The 18,818-nt window shown below is 40.2% G+C and overlaps 2 protein-coding genes across 2 annotated transcripts; one reads left to right on the forward strand and one right to left on the reverse strand.

The window, feature by feature from the left end:
- Positions 1-546: 546 nt before the first annotated feature.
- fbxo43 (F-box protein 43) lies at positions 547-3,608 on the reverse strand. The gene is made up of 5 exons (XM_072393354.1): positions 2,797-3,608; positions 1,934-2,689; positions 1,373-1,475; positions 930-1,124; positions 547-800 (listed from the first exon to the last, which is right to left on the reverse strand). The coding sequence occupies exons 1-5, from the start codon at positions 3,582-3,584 to the stop codon at positions 552-554; spliced, it is 2,091 nt and encodes a 696-aa protein (XP_072249455.1). The 5' UTR covers positions 3,585-3,608; the 3' UTR covers positions 547-551.
- Positions 3,609-5,049: 1,441 nt separating this feature from the next.
- spag1b (sperm associated antigen 1b) lies at positions 5,050-18,806 on the forward strand. Its single transcript, XM_072394919.1, has 18 exons — positions 5,050-5,195; positions 5,780-5,939; positions 6,041-6,163; positions 6,263-6,333; positions 6,510-6,622; positions 6,728-6,833; positions 6,987-7,117; positions 7,273-7,379; positions 7,805-7,931; positions 8,762-9,217; positions 11,153-11,252; positions 11,778-11,930; positions 13,186-13,343; positions 14,135-14,276; positions 16,337-16,463; positions 16,607-16,765; positions 16,974-17,297; positions 17,423-18,806. Exons 1-18 carry the CDS (start codon positions 5,050-5,052, stop codon positions 17,549-17,551), a joined length of 2,832 nt encoding a protein of 943 aa, XP_072251020.1. The 3' UTR covers positions 17,552-18,806.
- The last annotated feature ends 12 nt before the right edge of the window (positions 18,807-18,818 follow it).

Raw genomic sequence — 18,818 nt, forward strand, 5'->3', positions numbered from 1 at the left:
TGTATCTGTTCAAGATCGCTCAAATGTAATGCATGTATGGATTTAAAAAAAGAAAAAGAAAAAAAAAAGTCAAACACCAGAGTGACATTGTTGCAGTTAACACATCACAGCACTAGATGGCACCAAACAATGCAGAATTTATTTGTGTAGACTACAGTCAAGATACTCACAAACGAGACAAGTTTGTATGTAAAAATATAAAAGAAAAAAATATATATATAGATTAAAACTGATCTGGACACACAATAGTAAAAGTTGAAAACGTCCAGAATTCCAAAAAACACTATATAGTCAACGTGAATGGAAAAGCACATCACCAGTTCAGTTGTTACAGGTAATGAGACCTCCTTCACATACATAATTAAAAACATACAAGTAAGAACTGTGTGCTGAAAAAAAAAAAGGGAAGAAAAAAAAAAAAAGGACTATACATATACAGGGACAAACACACAGTTAACAGTACAGACATTGCTTATGTTCTTCCTGTCTAAGCCTCATCTTTAACATTTGACCTTAATAAGGGGAAAAAATGCTAAAGGGACATTCTGGGCTCAGAGTCTTTTAACATTTCGCTTGCTTTGAGCACTTCCTGGAAGTAGATTGTCCTTCTTGCGACGGCCTACAGACTGACTGCCACAATCTCTGGAGCCATGAAAAGCACACAGGCATGATGTGCAAAACTGGAAACTACAGTCAGCTCTGCTGCACACACCCTCCCGTTTCACAGAATGACACCTCGCTGGATGCTGACATCTAGGGCAAGGCTTGAGGCACTCATCATTGAAAAGGGTTTTGGCAACCTGGGAAGAAGGTTATTTTAAGTTTGTTTTAAAGTTTTTGTTAACTTAATTTGAATTCAATTTCCTCCCATCTGAGAATGAATAAATTTACATTATTATTATTAATCATTAAAAGCTACAACAACTCACCTCCAGAAATTTATCTCGTTTGCTGCTGCTGGCTGACTGCAAAGTGCTGTGCTGTAATGGGGTTAAAGTGCTATTTGCTGACTGTGGGGTACAGTAGGTGGAGGTCCTGGACTGGGCCTGAACCGTCTTCAAGGCTGACCTTTTCAGCAGTGTAACTCTGGTCTCTGCATCAGAGATGTGGACAGCACCACCAAGCTGTGACAGCAGCAAAAAGATCTGTAATTTCCACTTTAAGCATTGAATATGTATACAGTACATAAGGCTGGTTCACAGTAAAGCAAAAATTGCTGATCTCTGAGCTTAGACCTATACCATACAGCAAGGTTTATAATAGTATTTCTTTTCTATTCAACAAAGAACACTTTGTATGTATTAGCACAAAGCTAAAGCCACAGTTGTGCATCCCCACTGAAGACCAGGCTTCAGTAAAATGACAAAATTACCTCAAGCACAGCTTCCACTTCACTCAGGTGGTTTCTTATCCTTAAAACAGCTTGCTTGTCCTGCTGGATTATTTCATTCCAGCTTTTGCACACCTGACCACACCTTTCAAAACAAATAATAGCATGTATGAGCTGATATTTTTCACTGGCTATGCGCACAACTCTTCAACAAGCCTGATCTGAGCAATAACCAACATTTAATTTAATCAATTAAAAATTCTAAAGGCTACTTCTGTCTCACCTCGTCAGATACTTTCACTTTAACAAACTTAACTGCTGTTACTAAGTAACAAAATTAACAAATTGTTGTACCTCATATACACAGACCATAGCTCCCTAGACAGAATTCTAGACAGGATTTAGCACATGGTTTTTGTTTTTATTCAACCATTTATGAATTAAACACATCACTGTGATGAATGACAAATGGGGAAATGAGCAACTCAACCTATGATTAGTTAGCTGATGTTAGTTGATGTATTAAAGAAAACAAATCAAAGAGGAAACAAGACTATACTCTGTAATGAAAAAATGGTTTGTTGAAAAGATGAATTCTATCACCTGCAGATGCTCTCAGGATTCAGCTTGTTGAAAATGACAGCCAGGATGTGCCTGAGATTCCTCTTCTTCAGCTCTGTGAGTATGTCCACCTTCCCCAGCCCCATCTTCCTGCCAATCAGCCCTGCCAATGGCATAGTTGTTCTGAACATCACTGGGGTCTTGACCAGTGCTGCTGTAGACTTCAACTCTTCTTTCAGACTTGGACTTTGACCAGCAAACATCTGAACTTTATGCTGGCACATAGCATGAACCAGCTGCAAGGCAGGAGTGAGAGAAAGATTTATTGGGGTTGCCCTGAGAGGAGTGATGGCTGGAGTTGAAGGATTGGCATTATAAGGTGTTGTATTTTCTAGTTTGCTTGTAGTCACCCTTAGTGGGGTGTTATAGTTATTGGTTTTTTTTGGCGAGGCCAAACCATCAGAGGTCAGGTTATTAAAACATTTCTCTGATAAAATGCTGCAAGGGGTAGCATCGTCAGCAAAAACCTCATCTTCTTTAATATGGCCGTGGCACTTAAAAAGATGTTGATGCTTTCTATCTGCAAGGTCTTCCTCAGACTGAGAACCACCCTCTTTAAGTGTGGAAAGCCTGTGCTGACGCTGCATACGGGAACGTCGCTTTGCATCTGCCAGATTTGGGGTTTCACAGTTTCCTCTGGAAGTAGAGAGCAGCAGCTCCTGGAATGAGCCATCATGGTCAATCGAGGAGTCTTGGGATTTATCAAGTGAACTGAAGCCACTATCCTCACACACAGACCTGTTTGAACATTAGATAGGGGTTAATCTCAAATTCATTACTTCTGTTTTAGCTCAATGTTTATAACAAATGCAGAAAATTAAATGACTCAAGAAGACAGCCCATACCTGATGTATTTGGGTGTTTGTGTGAATGATGGTGTGCGCAAGATGCTTGAGCCATCACACAGGATACTTGTCTCACTGTTTACTGGTGATTGAGAGCTTCCTTTAATTGAAGCAGGCAGGGATTTAGCATAGTCTGGAGTATCCGTGTCAAGTTGATCAGAGGCAGAAATGTTTTCATTGAAATCCATTTCTGTGAGTGACACACTTCTCGCAAAAGAGGAGAAGTGACCAGAGTTGAGTTTGCCATCTTCCAGAGTAGAGGTCTTCACCTGCGTAAAGAGGAGACGACGTTTCCTGCCAGAAAGAGGTAGATCCTGGTCCTGTTTTAAAGTGTTTGATGGTCCCCCAGTTAAAATATCTAAAGAGTCAAATGATGCACTGAGCCAGTGTTCAGACTCCGTCTTTATGGCAGACAGTGACCTTATGTTGTCATTTTTAGCTGTGGTGGATTTGCACATTAGAAGTCTGTGTCGGAATGAGGCATCTTTTTTGTGTACTTTCGGAGTTTCACACCAGTTAAACGCTGAGGGCCGTAGTACTTCCCTGGAGTCTTTGCCCAAAAACCTGACTGATTCTCTGTTCCTCTCTTTAGGTGTGACAGGAAACTTAAGGTTCTCTTTCGGAGATTCAGTGAATTCTGCTGGAGACAATGATTTACAGGAGTCGACTTGGCTGATGCTCCTTGGGCTCTGGAACAAACCCGAGTATCCACTGTCAGAGCAGTCATCATAACAGTACAGGCCTTTGTAGCTCTCCAGGTGGACATTTGAATCAGGAGTGCACTGCATTGTCTTCTTCCCGTGTGCCCTCAGGTCAAGTGACCTAAAGATAGCAAAAATATTTAAATAAAGCTACTATAGAACATGGCATTAAAAAACCCACAGCAGCATGAATCGGTCAGGTATAATATAACTTAACAGGGGCCAACGGCACAAGAGTTAAAGAAGGCTAAACTAGCTTAAAAGCATTTTGTGTGTCAAAAGTCTTATGTCTGTAGTGTTGTATATGGCTCACATTGTGACAAGAGGAATTAATGGATAAAAAAAGATTTCACGAAGGATTTTGAGTAGTTCTGTCGGTATACAACTACCAGTTGTTTGTAATACCGTCTATAAAAGGAAGTTAGCTACTCCAACATTCAGCGGTTTTATCAGCGTTGCTATGAGAGCGCGTGCTGTAGATTTAAATTCCCTGTCGGGTGTGCTGCCGCTATAAGTGAGCTGTAGCCGCCAAAACGAACAATTGACCCAGCCCAGCTCCTTGCTCAGAATAATATTACAAAGAAAGTGTAATTGTTGAAAGATATGTGAAATTGACAAAAAAGGGGAAAAAAGGTCATTTTACATAAAAATTAAACGCATTTCTGAGAATCCCTGAGCTCCCACAGACACCACGACAGACCAATTAGTAGGGCCCGAAAACACTTGTGAACTATTAGTCCAAAAACACAGATTTTTTGTAGTAGAAGTTAAGCGCCACAAACGCTCATAAACTCAACGCAGGTCAATTTATCATCACACAAACACATAAAAAGTCAGTTGTAACCGAATATATTTTTTCGAATTCAACGTCACGTTCCGTAATGAGACTTCATAATAGCAAGTATCGTTAGTGCTTATCAAACTACGTTAGCTTAACCTCCAAAAAAGAAAAAGAAATACTACCAAAAGGTAGGTAGGTAGTTGTGTTGCAAACTGCAGTGAATAACAACATCTACACATAAAACTCACTTACTTACCGAGACAAAACTGTACTGCTACAAAGGCCGTGAACTCTGTCGGCAATGCTGTTCTCTCAGGTTCGACTCCAGGCCTCAACTTGTAACTTGCACTCTGTTTGATACATGCTCACCTGCAAATAAAAACGAAAACTACGAATCACGTTTTCAAATTTGGAGCCTTCCGTGAACGTGTCACGTGTTTCCGATACGTTCAACTGTTCTTCCGTGTGTGGTTGCCAAAGCAACGGAAAATACCATTCTTACGAGCTTTTAGTGAAACGGGAGCAGGTAAAGTCGCTTCGTCTAACTCTTAACTTTCGTTGCATTCCTGAAAATCAACAATACATTTGATACCTAATACGGACACTGGTAGTGAATCTTTTTTTTTTTTATCTAAATACAGGTTCCTCAAATTACTCAATGTTTCATCTCTCTGTGACGAGCTAACGCACTTTACTAGCAAGCTAGTATGGTTCTATTTTTATATGATGTGATATTATGTTTAATTTTGTGTCATGTTAATCTATTCAGGTATGAGTGCAGACGCAGTTTTCTCTCATCAAAACCTATCTTCCAGCGCTGACTCGTGTGGGAAGGTCCCCGTGGAGCACCTTGACTATGATTACATTGAAAAATGCAGAGATGCGAAATACCTGGAGAAGATCTTGAGAATCCTGAGGTAAATACCACATAGTTCAACATGCTGTGTATAGGGACAAAGGAGGGTCTGTGTATTCATCAAATATTGTTTTCCCTTTATATCCTTGTGACTTTTTTTTTCATGGGCATAATTAATTAATAATTTCTGAAAAATGCTGCACAATGAAAACTAAATAGTGTAAGACAACTTAACGTAGAAAACAATCATTTAAGGATTTAAAAACAAAACACCAACCCATTAATACCAGATCCTTCCCAAGAGATTTTAGGCAGTGTGGTGAAAGGTCTGTTTATTTGTTCTTTAACATTGATAGACTCTTTCTAGATCTTGTAAGGGACTCATACGGGGTCGGAGGATGACATAATATGCAAAGCTTTAAACACAAACAGAGCAATCTTAAAAAAAGTGCTCACAGTTAGCTAGTGATAGGCAGTAATGATTAAAGCCTGGTAGTAGAGGTGAAAGTATGGATGTGATATAAAATCTATCAGCAATTGCAAAAAGTATAAAAGCACATCACAACACAATTCAGTCATAAACTTGACTGAGGATATTGCAAGGAATGTTGGCACTCAGAGCAGCATGTATCATTTTGTGTGAAGGTCTGGTGAGGAAGGTATTTATCCTCATCTGATCAAGTTCTGTGAAAGTCACTTGGAGAGGCTGAACCCGAGGAGCCGAGCTCTGAGGAAGGAAAGCCCTGTAGCCATAGCAGCTAGCCTGTCTAAAGATGAGTGGAGTCAAATAGTCAATGAGTTGAAGGTATGGTACACAGTGTTTTTGTTTGCTTGCTTGTTTTTATGAATCATTAATTTCCTTTAGGTCGTAATATATTTTGACATAGAATACCTTGTACTATACAGACATGGGAAGAGGACACCAAAGTGAATGAAATTTCACTTAACCAGCAGTCACTGTTTGATGACCGAGTGAAAGACACAGTGCCACCCGTAAGAGGTTCCAATTGCTGTGTTCCATTTGGCAAGGTGAACACATCTTACGCTCTCATCTCTCTCTCATCTGTATGTGAATATGTTGATGTACACTCAAGAAAGACCCACAAATGAAGTATTTTTCTGTCACAGAGTTCAGTTCCACAAGAAAGAAAGAATCCCCCAAAATCTGCTCTTCCTCGGGACCATCGAGAATGGGACAAGTAAGACATTTTCTCTCCACATTTGTCTATTATATTCAGAAGAAAGAACACACTGTTACAGCAGCTGCAGCCACTGTAGATCAAAGGTAACAACTGCTCACTTAAACAGTCGCTGCCTCTCTATAGTCTTGTTTTACATAATTTCTTTGTTTGCCCATATTTCTTTCTATTTCTAGGTTTGATGTGGAAAAAGAATGTGACAAAATAGATAGGAATCTGCTCAAAAACGATCCGCCTGCCATTCTAAACACGGGACATCCCAAAATCAGGACTCAAGTGAATGCCTCATGTAATTAATCACACACAGCAATGTACATGTATTTTTTAATGGTAACTGCAAAGCAAGCATGGAATATACTTAAGTTGTTTGATGTGTGTAACATGTGTGATCCAGCACTGTCACAGAATGAGAAGCTCCTTCTGGCAAATCGTGAAAAAGACAAAGGCAGTGAAGCTTTCAGAGCGAAGGATTATGAGGAGGCAGTAGCGTACTACACCAGGTCAGGTTCTCTCAACAATTCATTCATTTCATAAAAATATGCCATCTTGCATTGTGGTTTGGTTGCACTCTGGTTTACCAAATGTACAGTTAGTGGTCACACTTTAACCTGCCTGCCAATGAAGGTCTGTTGTACTTTTCATCACCATTACAGGAGCCTTTGCATTTTACCTACTGTGGCTGCGTACAACAACAGAGCTCAGTCAGAGATCAATCTCAAGCACTGGCACAATGCCATGAGAGACTGTGAGCGAGTGCTCGAGCTTGAACCGGACAATACAAAAGGTGCGTTCCTTTTATCTGAAGTTTTAGTGCTACAGTATTGGTATTTTAATATTGTAATGTCTTGGTTATGTTGACATGCTCTGACCTGAGTCATAACTTTGAATGTAGTTGTTACTGTTTATGTCACAGATGTGTAATGTATCTGTACTTATCAGCCCTGCTACGTCGTGCTACTGTTCATAATCATCGGGGTAACCCCAAAATGGCTTCTGAAGATCTGAGGATGGTGCTCAGGAAAGAACCACATAACACTGCAGCCACAGTAAGTGGAAAAATGAGGCATGTTTATACTTGCCAATAGACTTTTTGTCCACTAGGTGTCATTGTGTATATGTAAGACCCCCGTTGTACTCTACCTTAAAGGCAGAGTACAGCAGCTGCAGGATGTTAAGATCCCTTGGGGTTTAACATTGTTGTTACTTGTCCTAGAAGGAGACCTCAACAAGTGTTTTGTTTTGTTGTCCCCCATAAAGCCATTATGTACGGGCCTTTTGTTTGTTATCTTTTTAAAGAGATACGTGTGAAGAACATTTTCCTTAAAATGTTACTGTTCACTAAATAATTCATTCATTATTCCTCAGTCCTACATTGTCATTGTGGTACCACAGAATGAGCCATTTTTGCAGACCTGTGTGTCCACCTTATCATTTACACATTCTTATAAGGGTCGTTCCCTTTGTATTTTAGCAACTTCTCTCTAAAATTGAGAAGAAGATGTCAGAATGTCAGCCAGAGCAACAATGCAAGGGCAAAAAAATCCTCATCCAAGAGGAAGATGACAACAGTCATGAGGAGAAACAAGCACAACAGACCGGTGAGACTTTCTGAATTCCTCACAATTAATATTGATATCCTTTTTTTTTTTACACACACACAGAGACTATGGGCAAATTAAAGGCCTTTTCTAATTTAAAGAGTGCCTCCAAAAATTGAGCGATAATTGATTGAAACAGTCTCTGTTCTTTTTTTTAAACACAAAGTTGAACGCGAGAACTCAGAGAAGAGTTTTGCACATTAGATAAGTCCTATTCACCATTTATTATTATTATTAAAGTAAATCGATGTTTAAGGAGGTTGAACTTTTTTTCATATTAGAACTTCATCATTCAGATTATTCCAGGTTTTTACTTACTATAGAGCCTGTAAAATGGTATTTTGCATCAGTAACGAGATGTTCAAGTCAAGAAATAGCAAGAAATGTTACTTTAAATTGGTACTAGTTGTGCATTCCTTTTCTTAATATGATATGCAGCATAAAAATGTAGTCGTATCATTTGTAAATATTCTGTAATAAGAACACAACATCTGAGGAACACTTTTTTTAAGTATTGTGATGATGATTATGATGATGATGGTGTTTATCATCATTAGTGATATTAGGATTAGTGTTAGTATTAGTATTATGTCTGTTAGGCCATAGAGGAAATTCCCCTTGTCCCTCTGGGTTGTGACATATAATGGGTGCGTGTGAGTTATCTGCCCCACCCCCACACAGATCTTTCGTAATTCCCTACTCACAGTCACTGCTTCCTGGAAGTACCTCTTTGAAGTGGCTATGTGCAGTGTGCATCAACCCTCCCCCACTGTGATGTAACAGCTGACTCCTTCCTGTGGGTGTGCTCTTCCCCTCCCTCTCCCTTCCAGCTTGTCCGGTTCAACCTAGCCAGCCTGTGGGAGGGGAGGAGAGCTCTGCTGCTCCTGCCGAAAGGGGAGACATGGGTAACGCTCAAAAAAAGCCCCACGGCAGAGGTGACGGGGGTCCACACAATGAGTCCAACAACTCACATCATGGACACTGGAAGAGCAGAGGGGGAAGCTCAGACAAGTACAAAGTCACGCAGGAGTCAAAGGAAAAGGTAGCTAATGGATCAAGCAAGAGGGGCTCGACAGCTTCAGTGAAAGGTGATCAAAGCAGCAGCGGTAAGGAAACGACAGTTGCGGGAAGTACAAGAGAAACTGTCAACCTCGATGCCCCTTGTGGAGCCCTGCCTCCACCTCTGGCCCGACTCAAGAATGAGGGAAACTTGCTGTTTAAAAATGGACAGTTTGCCGATGCACTGGAGAAATACACACAAGCTATTCAGGGCTACACAGATTCAGGTAAGGTTGAGGAGCCCTCATTGTTGAAATTCTTCTTTTTGTCATATTTTAAGGTTACTGGTAGTTGAGTCACATAGTGTGTAAGAATTTTGGTTGATTTATTGCAGTTGCAAAGAAGCGAATGCTGAACATCTATGCCAGTAAACATGCAATGTTAATACCGATATAACTGGGTCATACACAGGCTGTGAGAAGAAGCTCATGGCTCACTTTACTGATGTTCCTTCACCAATTCATTCATTACCATTTTAGACTGAAAATGTCTTTATGGTGTTTTAATTATCAATGCTATTGATACTCTGACCGGGCACTGTAGCTGTAAATCAAAGGTCATGAGCTTGCAGTCATAATGATAGTGCTTCTTTTTATTTTTTGTTGTTCTGTCACACTGCAGATTTTTGATATGATAACAAAGAATCAAAAATGATCTCCTCCATGAAGAAATATTTTACCAAACAACTTAAATGTTCTTATCTGTCAGTCCATCTTGGCCATTTTAGGCTACAGTCTGTAAACCTTAATAACTATGCAGCCATTAAGCTGTTTGTTGGTACATTTGGGGACCTTTTCCCCCTGAGCACTGCGTCACAGTTAGGCTGTTGTGGTGAGTAGGGACAGTGTTTCTGTTTTAGCCTGGCACTAAGCCTCTCAGCTCAGGTCCGTCCAAGTCACGTGACCACTAACCACTCACTGTGAAATTGAATCTGTAGGACCGCAGCAATAATTCCCACCAAAAGTGAGAGGGTGAGCAGTTGATAATAGGAGAGGATCTGGTGCTTGTCATCCACCATCAAACATATGGCCTTTGTATGTCTATGGACTGCCAGGAAGTAACCACTGCTGACTGTGCTAGCTGATGTGAAAGTGGCTGGACACTGACGTCATCCATTTGACTGACAATGGGACACACAACTACACACTATGCAATTAGAGCTAAGCTTAGAATATGATAACATATGTGTGTGAATCTAAACTTGTTTGCAAACTTGTTTAGAGACTCATACATGCTATACACGATCTACTGTCTCAGTATCCTCACTAGGAGTGTGAAGTTGCTGAGACATCATCATCAGTGCCACACTGTCATCATCCATTATTTCATTTGATTTGAGGAGGTTGTATTGTATAATGACTGCATTGTGTCTGTGATAGTGACAAATTCCTCTTAGGCAAGTATAGAGTAAAATACGTACAACATGTGCAGTTTGAGTTAATACGTCGTCACACTTTGGAACTGAAATGTCCTAGAGGTAGTTTGACTTTTAGACCCTTGATCAGATGTGTGTTTGTCTGCATGTCAGTCAGCCTTGGAACTAAGAAAGAAAAGTGGCTCTTCATCAGTGCATACGAGCTCATAGTTTCACTCTTGTAAATTTTTACCCTTGTGCAACAGCACATCAGATAAAGTGGCATGTTATAAATGCAGGCTCCTGCCTGTTTTAGGTTCCAGCAAAATACATAATGTGACAAGTTACACATCACACATTACATCATGAATGTATGTGTGAATAGTTTTAATAGGAAAACAGTAGTGCAGTGTCTTACTTTTAGATAGTTTTAAAGTCACTTTCTCAATGTTGAAGAAAACAAAAATGTTTTTCCATTTCATCTTGACGGGAACCCAACATTGCAGTACACACAAACACGCACACACACACACACACACACAAACTTGTCTGTAGGTAGCAAGACTCCCGGTCAGAGCAAATTAAACTGTGCCGATACGACTGTTAATCTCTGAACAATCTAAATGATTGCAAATCTTTTAAATCTTCACTCAATGTTCCTTAATTTGGATTTATGCCACCATTACCACATCTTCAGGATTTTAGCTCCATCAGAACTGGCAAGCCTCATGTTTTGTTTGTTGTTTTTTTTACCAAGTTGCATTTCTTGATTATGTTACAGTTGTGAACTTTGTCTCTTTTCACACAGGGATTGATAGTCCAGAGGATCTATGTATTCTGTATTCTAACAGAGCAGCATGCTACCTGAAAGATGGCAATAGTCAAGACTGCATACAGGACTGCACAAGGTGAGAGAGTAAATGTACATACTTCACTAAAAACATTGTATACAGCAAGATCTATGAAAAAAAGTTTGGTGTGGGTGAGAAGCCAAAAAATACAATTTTCACTTTATTTTAGTTTGCAAATCCAACATAGCTTCCAGTTTTTGTAGGCTTATGCTATAGCAACTTCAGTAGCGGCTCAGTCATTCAATTAAGGTATTGTGCACCAGGGTGTGTTATAAGGGATTGCAAATAATCTTGTTAGGAGTGGTTTTATAAACAGCAGACAAGGAAAACTTGAGGGAACCTCCCATGGAAAAGCCTTTGAAATGTTTTCTCTGTTTGCAGAAAAGATTAGATTGAAGAGTACATCTCACAGCATTAGACTTTCATACTGGTATATTATGCGTATACTAACACAGCAAAATAAACATGAACACAAAGTGAGTCTCACTTATGCCATACAGACACAACCTTTTTCATGAATGTCTATTGCAGAGGCAATAGATCCATTGCTCTTGTCTCATTATATCTATTTATACTAACCAGAGCCTTGGAGCTGCAGCCATTCTCCCTCAAGCCACTCCTACGTCGGGCTATGGCTTATGAGTCCCTGGAGCGCTACCGAACGGCCTATGTGGATTACAAAACCGTCCTGCAGATAGACATCAGTGTGCAGGCAGCACATGACAGCGTTAACAGGTATTAGCTTCCAGCTCTTGACTGCTTACAGCAACAAAACAGACTGATATTCCTGGGAGAACCTTTGAATGCTTGATTATAACCACCAAGCCTAAATTTGAATACAATATTTCTGATGCTGGCTAATCCCTTGTATTTGTACTGATGAGGGATCTATGATAAAGTGCCCTTGCCTTGTTTTAAATCTGTTTAACATATACTATAATTATGTGTCATACATAAAGAAATAGAAAGACAAATGAGAATGTCTGGTGTGATGTCATTTCCACATTGTGTTTCTCTCTGTAATGTCTGTAAGGACTCAATAAAAACAAAGAAAAAGCTAATTTGAATAAAATAGATAGATTTGAAATAAGCTAATGAAAAGAACAGACAGGCTATTTCAGTGGGTAGCAAAAATAGCTGGTGGCGAAAAAAACTCCAGCTCCAAGCTAATTAGAATTCTCACACTGCATGTTCTGTCTCTGTTATGTAATAAAGACACTCATCCAGCTGCTTTGTGTTCAGGACTACCAAGACCTTATAGCCATATATCTATACATATGGTACACGCAGGTATACAGCATGTATCCATAAAGTAAATCCCTCTTGCCCTTTAGCTGGTCAACAAACATGGCAAAATGCTATTACATGTTGTTTTTCTGTTCATAAAATAAAATAAAATAATAAACAACATAAGGGCAGACATGAAGAGTTTATCCATTTTTCCAGGCACCACTATATATCTGCACCTATAGATAGATTGGGAGTTTTTCATGACAGGAATAGTTGGTGATCTTGAACCAACATGGATAGGAATCCATGCTCACCTTCAGGGACCCAATGCTGTAATGCAGCAATGATTTCAATCCCACACAGACACGTGTCAACAGTAATGACATTGTCACCTCACCTCACAACCGCCACCTGGTAGAGATTGTTTGGAAAGAGTTTGACCAAAGAGTTCAAACCATATAGTCAACAAGTGCTCAGTTGCTCTGGGGATGTCTTGATATTGCATGAGGAGACATTTCAGCAAGCTACTTTTGAAAGCTCCTTATTAAGAGAGTCACAGTTTGCAAAGCTCTAATCAAAAACAAGGTGGCTACTTTGACCAGTCAAGTATCTAATGTCTTTTGCATTAGTGCCATTGATTCTTTCAGAAATGGTATTTCCTGACCAAGTATTATATGTCATTGAAATCTAAGTAAACTAAAGCTATACTAGGATACTTGAACATCTTTCCCTATAATCAAATTTGTTCTGCATCCTTAAGAATCACCCGGATGCTGATTGACCAGGATGGTCCAGAGTGGAGGGAAAAACTTCCAGACATTCCCCTGGTGCCTCTGTCAGCTCAGCAGCACCGTAGAGAGGAGCCACCCAGCGCAGAGGTCCTCCAGGCTCGAGCAGAGAAGGCTGCCAGGGATGCAGGTCTGTTTTCACTAAGTCATAACCCTAACTTGACCCTACAAATTACACTTGTTAGTGTCAATTAGTGCTCTAAACATTTTTTGGAGTGGTCAACTGCAAGTCACTGGCTGACATTTCTTTAATCTCCCATATTGTTTTGTTTTATAATTAAGAATATATATAATCTGTCAGATTAATTAAAAACATTAATGGTCATTGTGTGCTTTAGAAGTGTAATAAAACCTTTTACTTTTGTTCAACATTGTAGTTTGTCTTGACATTAGTTAGGAATGTACATACTATGCATGTGAGCTTATAAGAAAAAATAATGTATTATTATCTTATGTATTACAAATGCAATATAAAATACCGGATCTCCCAGTGCTCATACTACGAATTTTTTAAGGGACAATATGTCCACAAAGACTAACTTTACTCTCTGCACTTTAAGTACATTTTGATTAAAAAAAACACTTCACCACTCCCAATGCTTTGCCACCACTATATTTTTCTTAATCCAATGAAAGAATAGAGCTGCTAGCACCGTTTTCCCTCTCGGAAGACGCTCTGTAGCAGACTGATTCGCCCGCAGTTCACACCGTGACATATTGCTGTCTTACCTCTTATGCCTTATGTCCAGTCAGCGCAGCATTCACTTCAACAGCTTAAACCTTCATGCAGGGTAGCACAGGCTTGTGAAATGGGGGTTGAATTTAAATGTAGTGCAAGTGTCAATGGGGATTTATGACCTCAAAAGAGAGGCGAATGGAACTGTGTAATCAATATTAAGTAAGCACCACTTTGTCTTTCAGAGAGGAGAGCAGAAGTCCGTTTCTCAGCTTTGAAGCAAGAAGGGAATGATTTTGTGAAGAAAGGCCAATACCAGGACGCATTGGGGAAGTACACAGAATGCCTTAAATTAAAGCCAGAGGAATGTGCTGTCTACACAAACAGGTTAGAGGCTCCACTCCCATCTCACCATAAACATCTGGCATTCCTGTGGTCTCTTTCACTTTCATTTCCTTACCTTTTGTTGATATTCTGTACACGCTATTTACACTGCCTGTCCAAAAAAACAGTCACACACTCTAATATTTCGTTGGACCGCTTTTAGCTCTGATTACGGCACACATTTGCCATGGCACCGTTTCGATAAGATTCTACACTGTCAAAACATTTATTTGTGTTCAGAGTTGCATTAAGTTTCCGCCAAGATCCTGTCAGGACCTGTACACTGCTAACAGGTTCTCGCCAAGAAGTGATGATGGGAGTGTCAGACTGCTGCACAAAGTCTTCTCCAGCACATCCCAAAGATTCTCGATGGGGTTGAGGTCTGGACTCTGGTGGCCAATCTCTGTCTGAAAATGATGTCTCATACTCCCTCAACCAGTCTTTCACGATTTGAGCCCGATTAATCCGGGCACCATCATCTTGGAATATGCCCATGTCATCAGGGATATAAAATAAAAAGCTGACCTCATTCTTTGGGCCCATAACGTTGCTGAACCTAGACCTGACCAACTGCAGCAACCCCAGATCATAGCACTGCTCCCACAGGCTTGTACGGTAGGCACTAGGCATGATGGGTGCATCACTTCATCCGCCTCTCTTACTCTGGAACAGAGTAAATCTGGACTCATCAGACCTTCTTCCATTGCTCCAGAGTCCAATCTTTATGCTCCCTAGCAAATCGAAGCCTTTTTTCCCAGATTAGTCTCACTAACCAGTGGTTTTCTTAAGGCTACACATCTGTTTAGTGCTAATCCCTTGAGTTCTCTTCGCATTGTGCGTGTGGAAGTGCTCTTACTTTCACTATTAAACATGGCCCTGAGTTTTACTGTTGTTTTTGTTATGATCTGATTTCACCAAACGTTTAAGTGATCATCGATCACAGTTGAGATTTTTTCCCAGCCACATTTCTTCCTCAAAGACGATGGTTCCCCACTATCCTTCCAGTTTTTAATAAAGCGTTGCACAGTTCATAACCCAATTTGAGTAGTTTCAGCAGTCCCTTGAGATGTTTTCTTTGCTTGATGCGTGCCAATAATTAGACTCTTCTGAAACAGATTAACATCTTTTCCACAGTCACAGGTTGTGCCTCCCGACATGGTTGTTTAAGAAATGATAAGCTACTCACTGCATCTGTTAGGGTAAAATAACTTGTTACCAGCTGAAACAGAATCATCCATGCATCCAATGGGAGGCTCTTAACTATTTGCTTAGTCAAATCCAGGCGGTGACATTTTTTCTTTTTTTTTTTTTTGGACGGGCAGTCCATTTTCTTCTTCTTTTCATGTTTTACTTCCTTATAAAATATGAATGTCAGAAATCCCACTGAAAATCCAGTCATTGGTTTGGATTAATTCAAACATAGAGATCAGTTATTGCCAGCTGTGATTTGTTAGGTGCAGCATTCAGTTCCATAGCTAATCCCCACCAAGTGATAGTCTGTCACAAAATTTTACCATTTATTGATGATAAAAGCAACATAGCAGGTAAAGCTCGTTTCTCCTTTTGTGTCTCACAGCTTCACTTATAGCTACCATTATATTATCTTACAACTGAACAAAACTATTAAAAACTGAAGGCAAGTCATAGTCCATTCCCCTTTAACTGCTTGCATCCACTGCCATATTTTCAGTGGTTGGTAGGTTGTTGATATTACATCAGAGGAAACATGGAAATCTTCCATTGTGTGCTGGTGTTTGCACATGTATGTTGAGCTCTGCTGTGGAAACGGCTTGCCTGTACAGCCACACCAGATCAAACACCCACATGCTGCTGACGCCCAGTAGATGGAAAATATCGACAGCAAATTCACCAAGAAAATAAGCCTTCAGAACAGATTTCATTCAGCCTTTATTCATTTTCTCATCCTGCTCATATGAAAGCCTTTATTGTCAAATCCAGTCCACATTTGATAAGTCACAAACTTGTGATGCCTTTTATTTCATGAAATATGATTAGCTGCTGGTAACAGAAGTAAAGATCACCAGTGATATGTGTGGTTGCAGAGCACTGTGCTACTTGAAGGTGGAGAGATTTACTGAGGCCAAGCAGGACTGTGATGCAGCGCTGAAACGGGAGCCAAACAATAAGAAGGCCTTCTACAGACGAGCCCTGGCCAATAAAGGCCTCAAGGTAAACAGCTGGACAAAATCACTGATACCTTAAGGGAGTGTGTTAGGGAAAGGTTTACTTTCACATAAATTGCATTTAAGGGGCATAATATATATATATATTTTTCTCATCTTTCACACTCTGTGTTTACCTCTCACTATCAGGATTACCTGGCGTGCAGCTCTGACCTGCAGGAGGTGCTGCAGCTAGATCCCAATGTGCAGGAAGCTGAGAAGGAACTGGAGGAGGTGACAGTGCTGCTCAGACAGAGTCTGGCCAATGCTTCACAAGACAAACCCAGGAAGAATGTCCCCATCACAGAGGTAGACACACATTTATGATATGTATGGGCCTCCTGTGCAGTCTTTACATAGAAAAGCTCTGGCATGTGTGGTAGTGTTGGTTTGGTGGATAAAATTGGAAACGCCAGGTCTATTAAATCTGAAATATATATATTTTTTAAGATTCTATGCAATTGTGATTTGATATGTGTCCTAAAAACACATATAGCATGTCAATCTCCTTCCTCAGGTAGACAATGATGACTACATGTCAGCTGTTTCTAACTCAGCCAGCAGCAGTAGAGGGGAGGACATCGCTATCAACCTCCAGCCCACCAGCGCCTATGACTTTGGCCAGTCTCTGAACGCAGCTCGCTGTAGTGGAAACAGAGCGGCCTGCGCTGAACTGCTGGCCTCCACAGCACCGAACATGCTTCCCCAATATCTTGGCACACAGCTGGATGGACACACTATCAGCTTTATCATGCAGGTGCTTGACTCACATTTACTGGAGAAAGATCCCAACTTGGTCTATCAACACCTCAGCCACCTGCACACTGCTGACAGGTTCTCGGTGAGATTGAATTTACATTCAAATGCAATTTTCTAATCTGTAATCACCTAGAAAAAGTGTGAATTTTATTTGTAAGATATAAGATTGTGTCTGTAAGCAAATTAGTGATGACATGCTCCATGCAGGTTGTACTGATGCTACTGGAGAAAGATGAACATCGACACATGACTCAGCTGTTTGAGCATCTTTCAGCTGTGGAGAGCACAGGGTTCACAAAGAACGACGTTCAGAATCTGGCCAACAAATACATCTGACCCTCCTGCCTCTGCCCCCTGCTGCATGAGCTCCTGCACCCCCCACAGTTGGATCTATGCAAAACACTGAACAAGAAATTGAGGACACAAAGGCCAGAAGCTGAAGAATGTGCCCACAGCAATACCATTGAACAGATTTAGAATATCTTTACTCATCCAAGCTGTAAATGATCCCTGTATGTTTGTGTGATGGTTTAAGAAATATATTTTTCACTCCATAACATTTTGCTATGCAGATCTACTTTTGTACCAGAGCTAACCACTTGAATTGTACAAAACAGTGTTGAGTATATTGAGGAATAGGGTCGAATGTGCAATGTTATGTAAGGCTAGAGCCAAGCCTGTCCTCCTATGGACAGTTGGGTTACCTCAGGACATGCCTCTGTTCCCAGAACTGTTGATGTGGTGCTTGAACACCAGTTTTGTTTGAAGGCAGACATTTGATCAGGGGAAAAAAAGGAAAGAAAAAAAAAAAGTAGCTGTCACATACCAGCCAAGATCAGAGATGGTATTCAGTGCATGATAATATCAGATCATTTGTCACCGACTTAAGCTGTTCATTGCTGCTGGACCAACAGAGAAGTTAAAACGGTTTCATTGTGACCGCATGCACTGTATGATCAGTGTGATGGGTTATTGCAGTTTGTAAGTATGAGCTGATCCAGTGCTCTTCCAGAAGGGAAAATACACAACTTCTCGTGTTCTCCTGTTTTTTTTTTCTTCCAAGAATGCATTTAACAAATCTGAGATTAAATGTGAAATTCCACCAAAAAGGCAGTTGTTTTAAATATGGAATAACATTAAGTCATTTAACGTGCTTACCTAGCTTTCCTGCTAACGCACATCTGCACGGTCACCTACTGACGTGTGAACAAATTTGAGTGATGCAGCATCTTAATGGATGTGTGCCTTGGTTTCAGTCAGAGTTCAACTTCCACTCTGGTGAGTGTACAGATACTCATAAAGACAGTCTTATTTGTGTCACTTTGTAGCTTCAATCAAATTGTTAAATGACTTTGGAGCTCTGCATCTTAAATCATAAATATATTCACATTTATTTGTGCTTTTTTCTATTTTAAAGGCATACTATACATATATGTCAAATCTATTTTTGTTTCTCGGTTCTTCATGAATGTATTAAGTTTACTTCAGGGAGACTAATTGAGGGCAAGAGGCAATAATTCCACATCTTCCATAGCTTCTCTCCTCTGTGGTTTTAACTGTAGGTTTGAGTAGTTGTACAAAAAAATAAAAATGTGTACAGTAT

Source organism: Leuresthes tenuis, unplaced genomic scaffold (genome assembly GCF_036924035.1).
Source record: "Leuresthes tenuis unplaced genomic scaffold, fLeuTen1.0.hap1 SCAF_10, whole genome shotgun sequence".
NCBI lineage: Eukaryota > Metazoa > Chordata > Actinopteri > Atheriniformes > Atherinopsidae > Leuresthes > Leuresthes tenuis.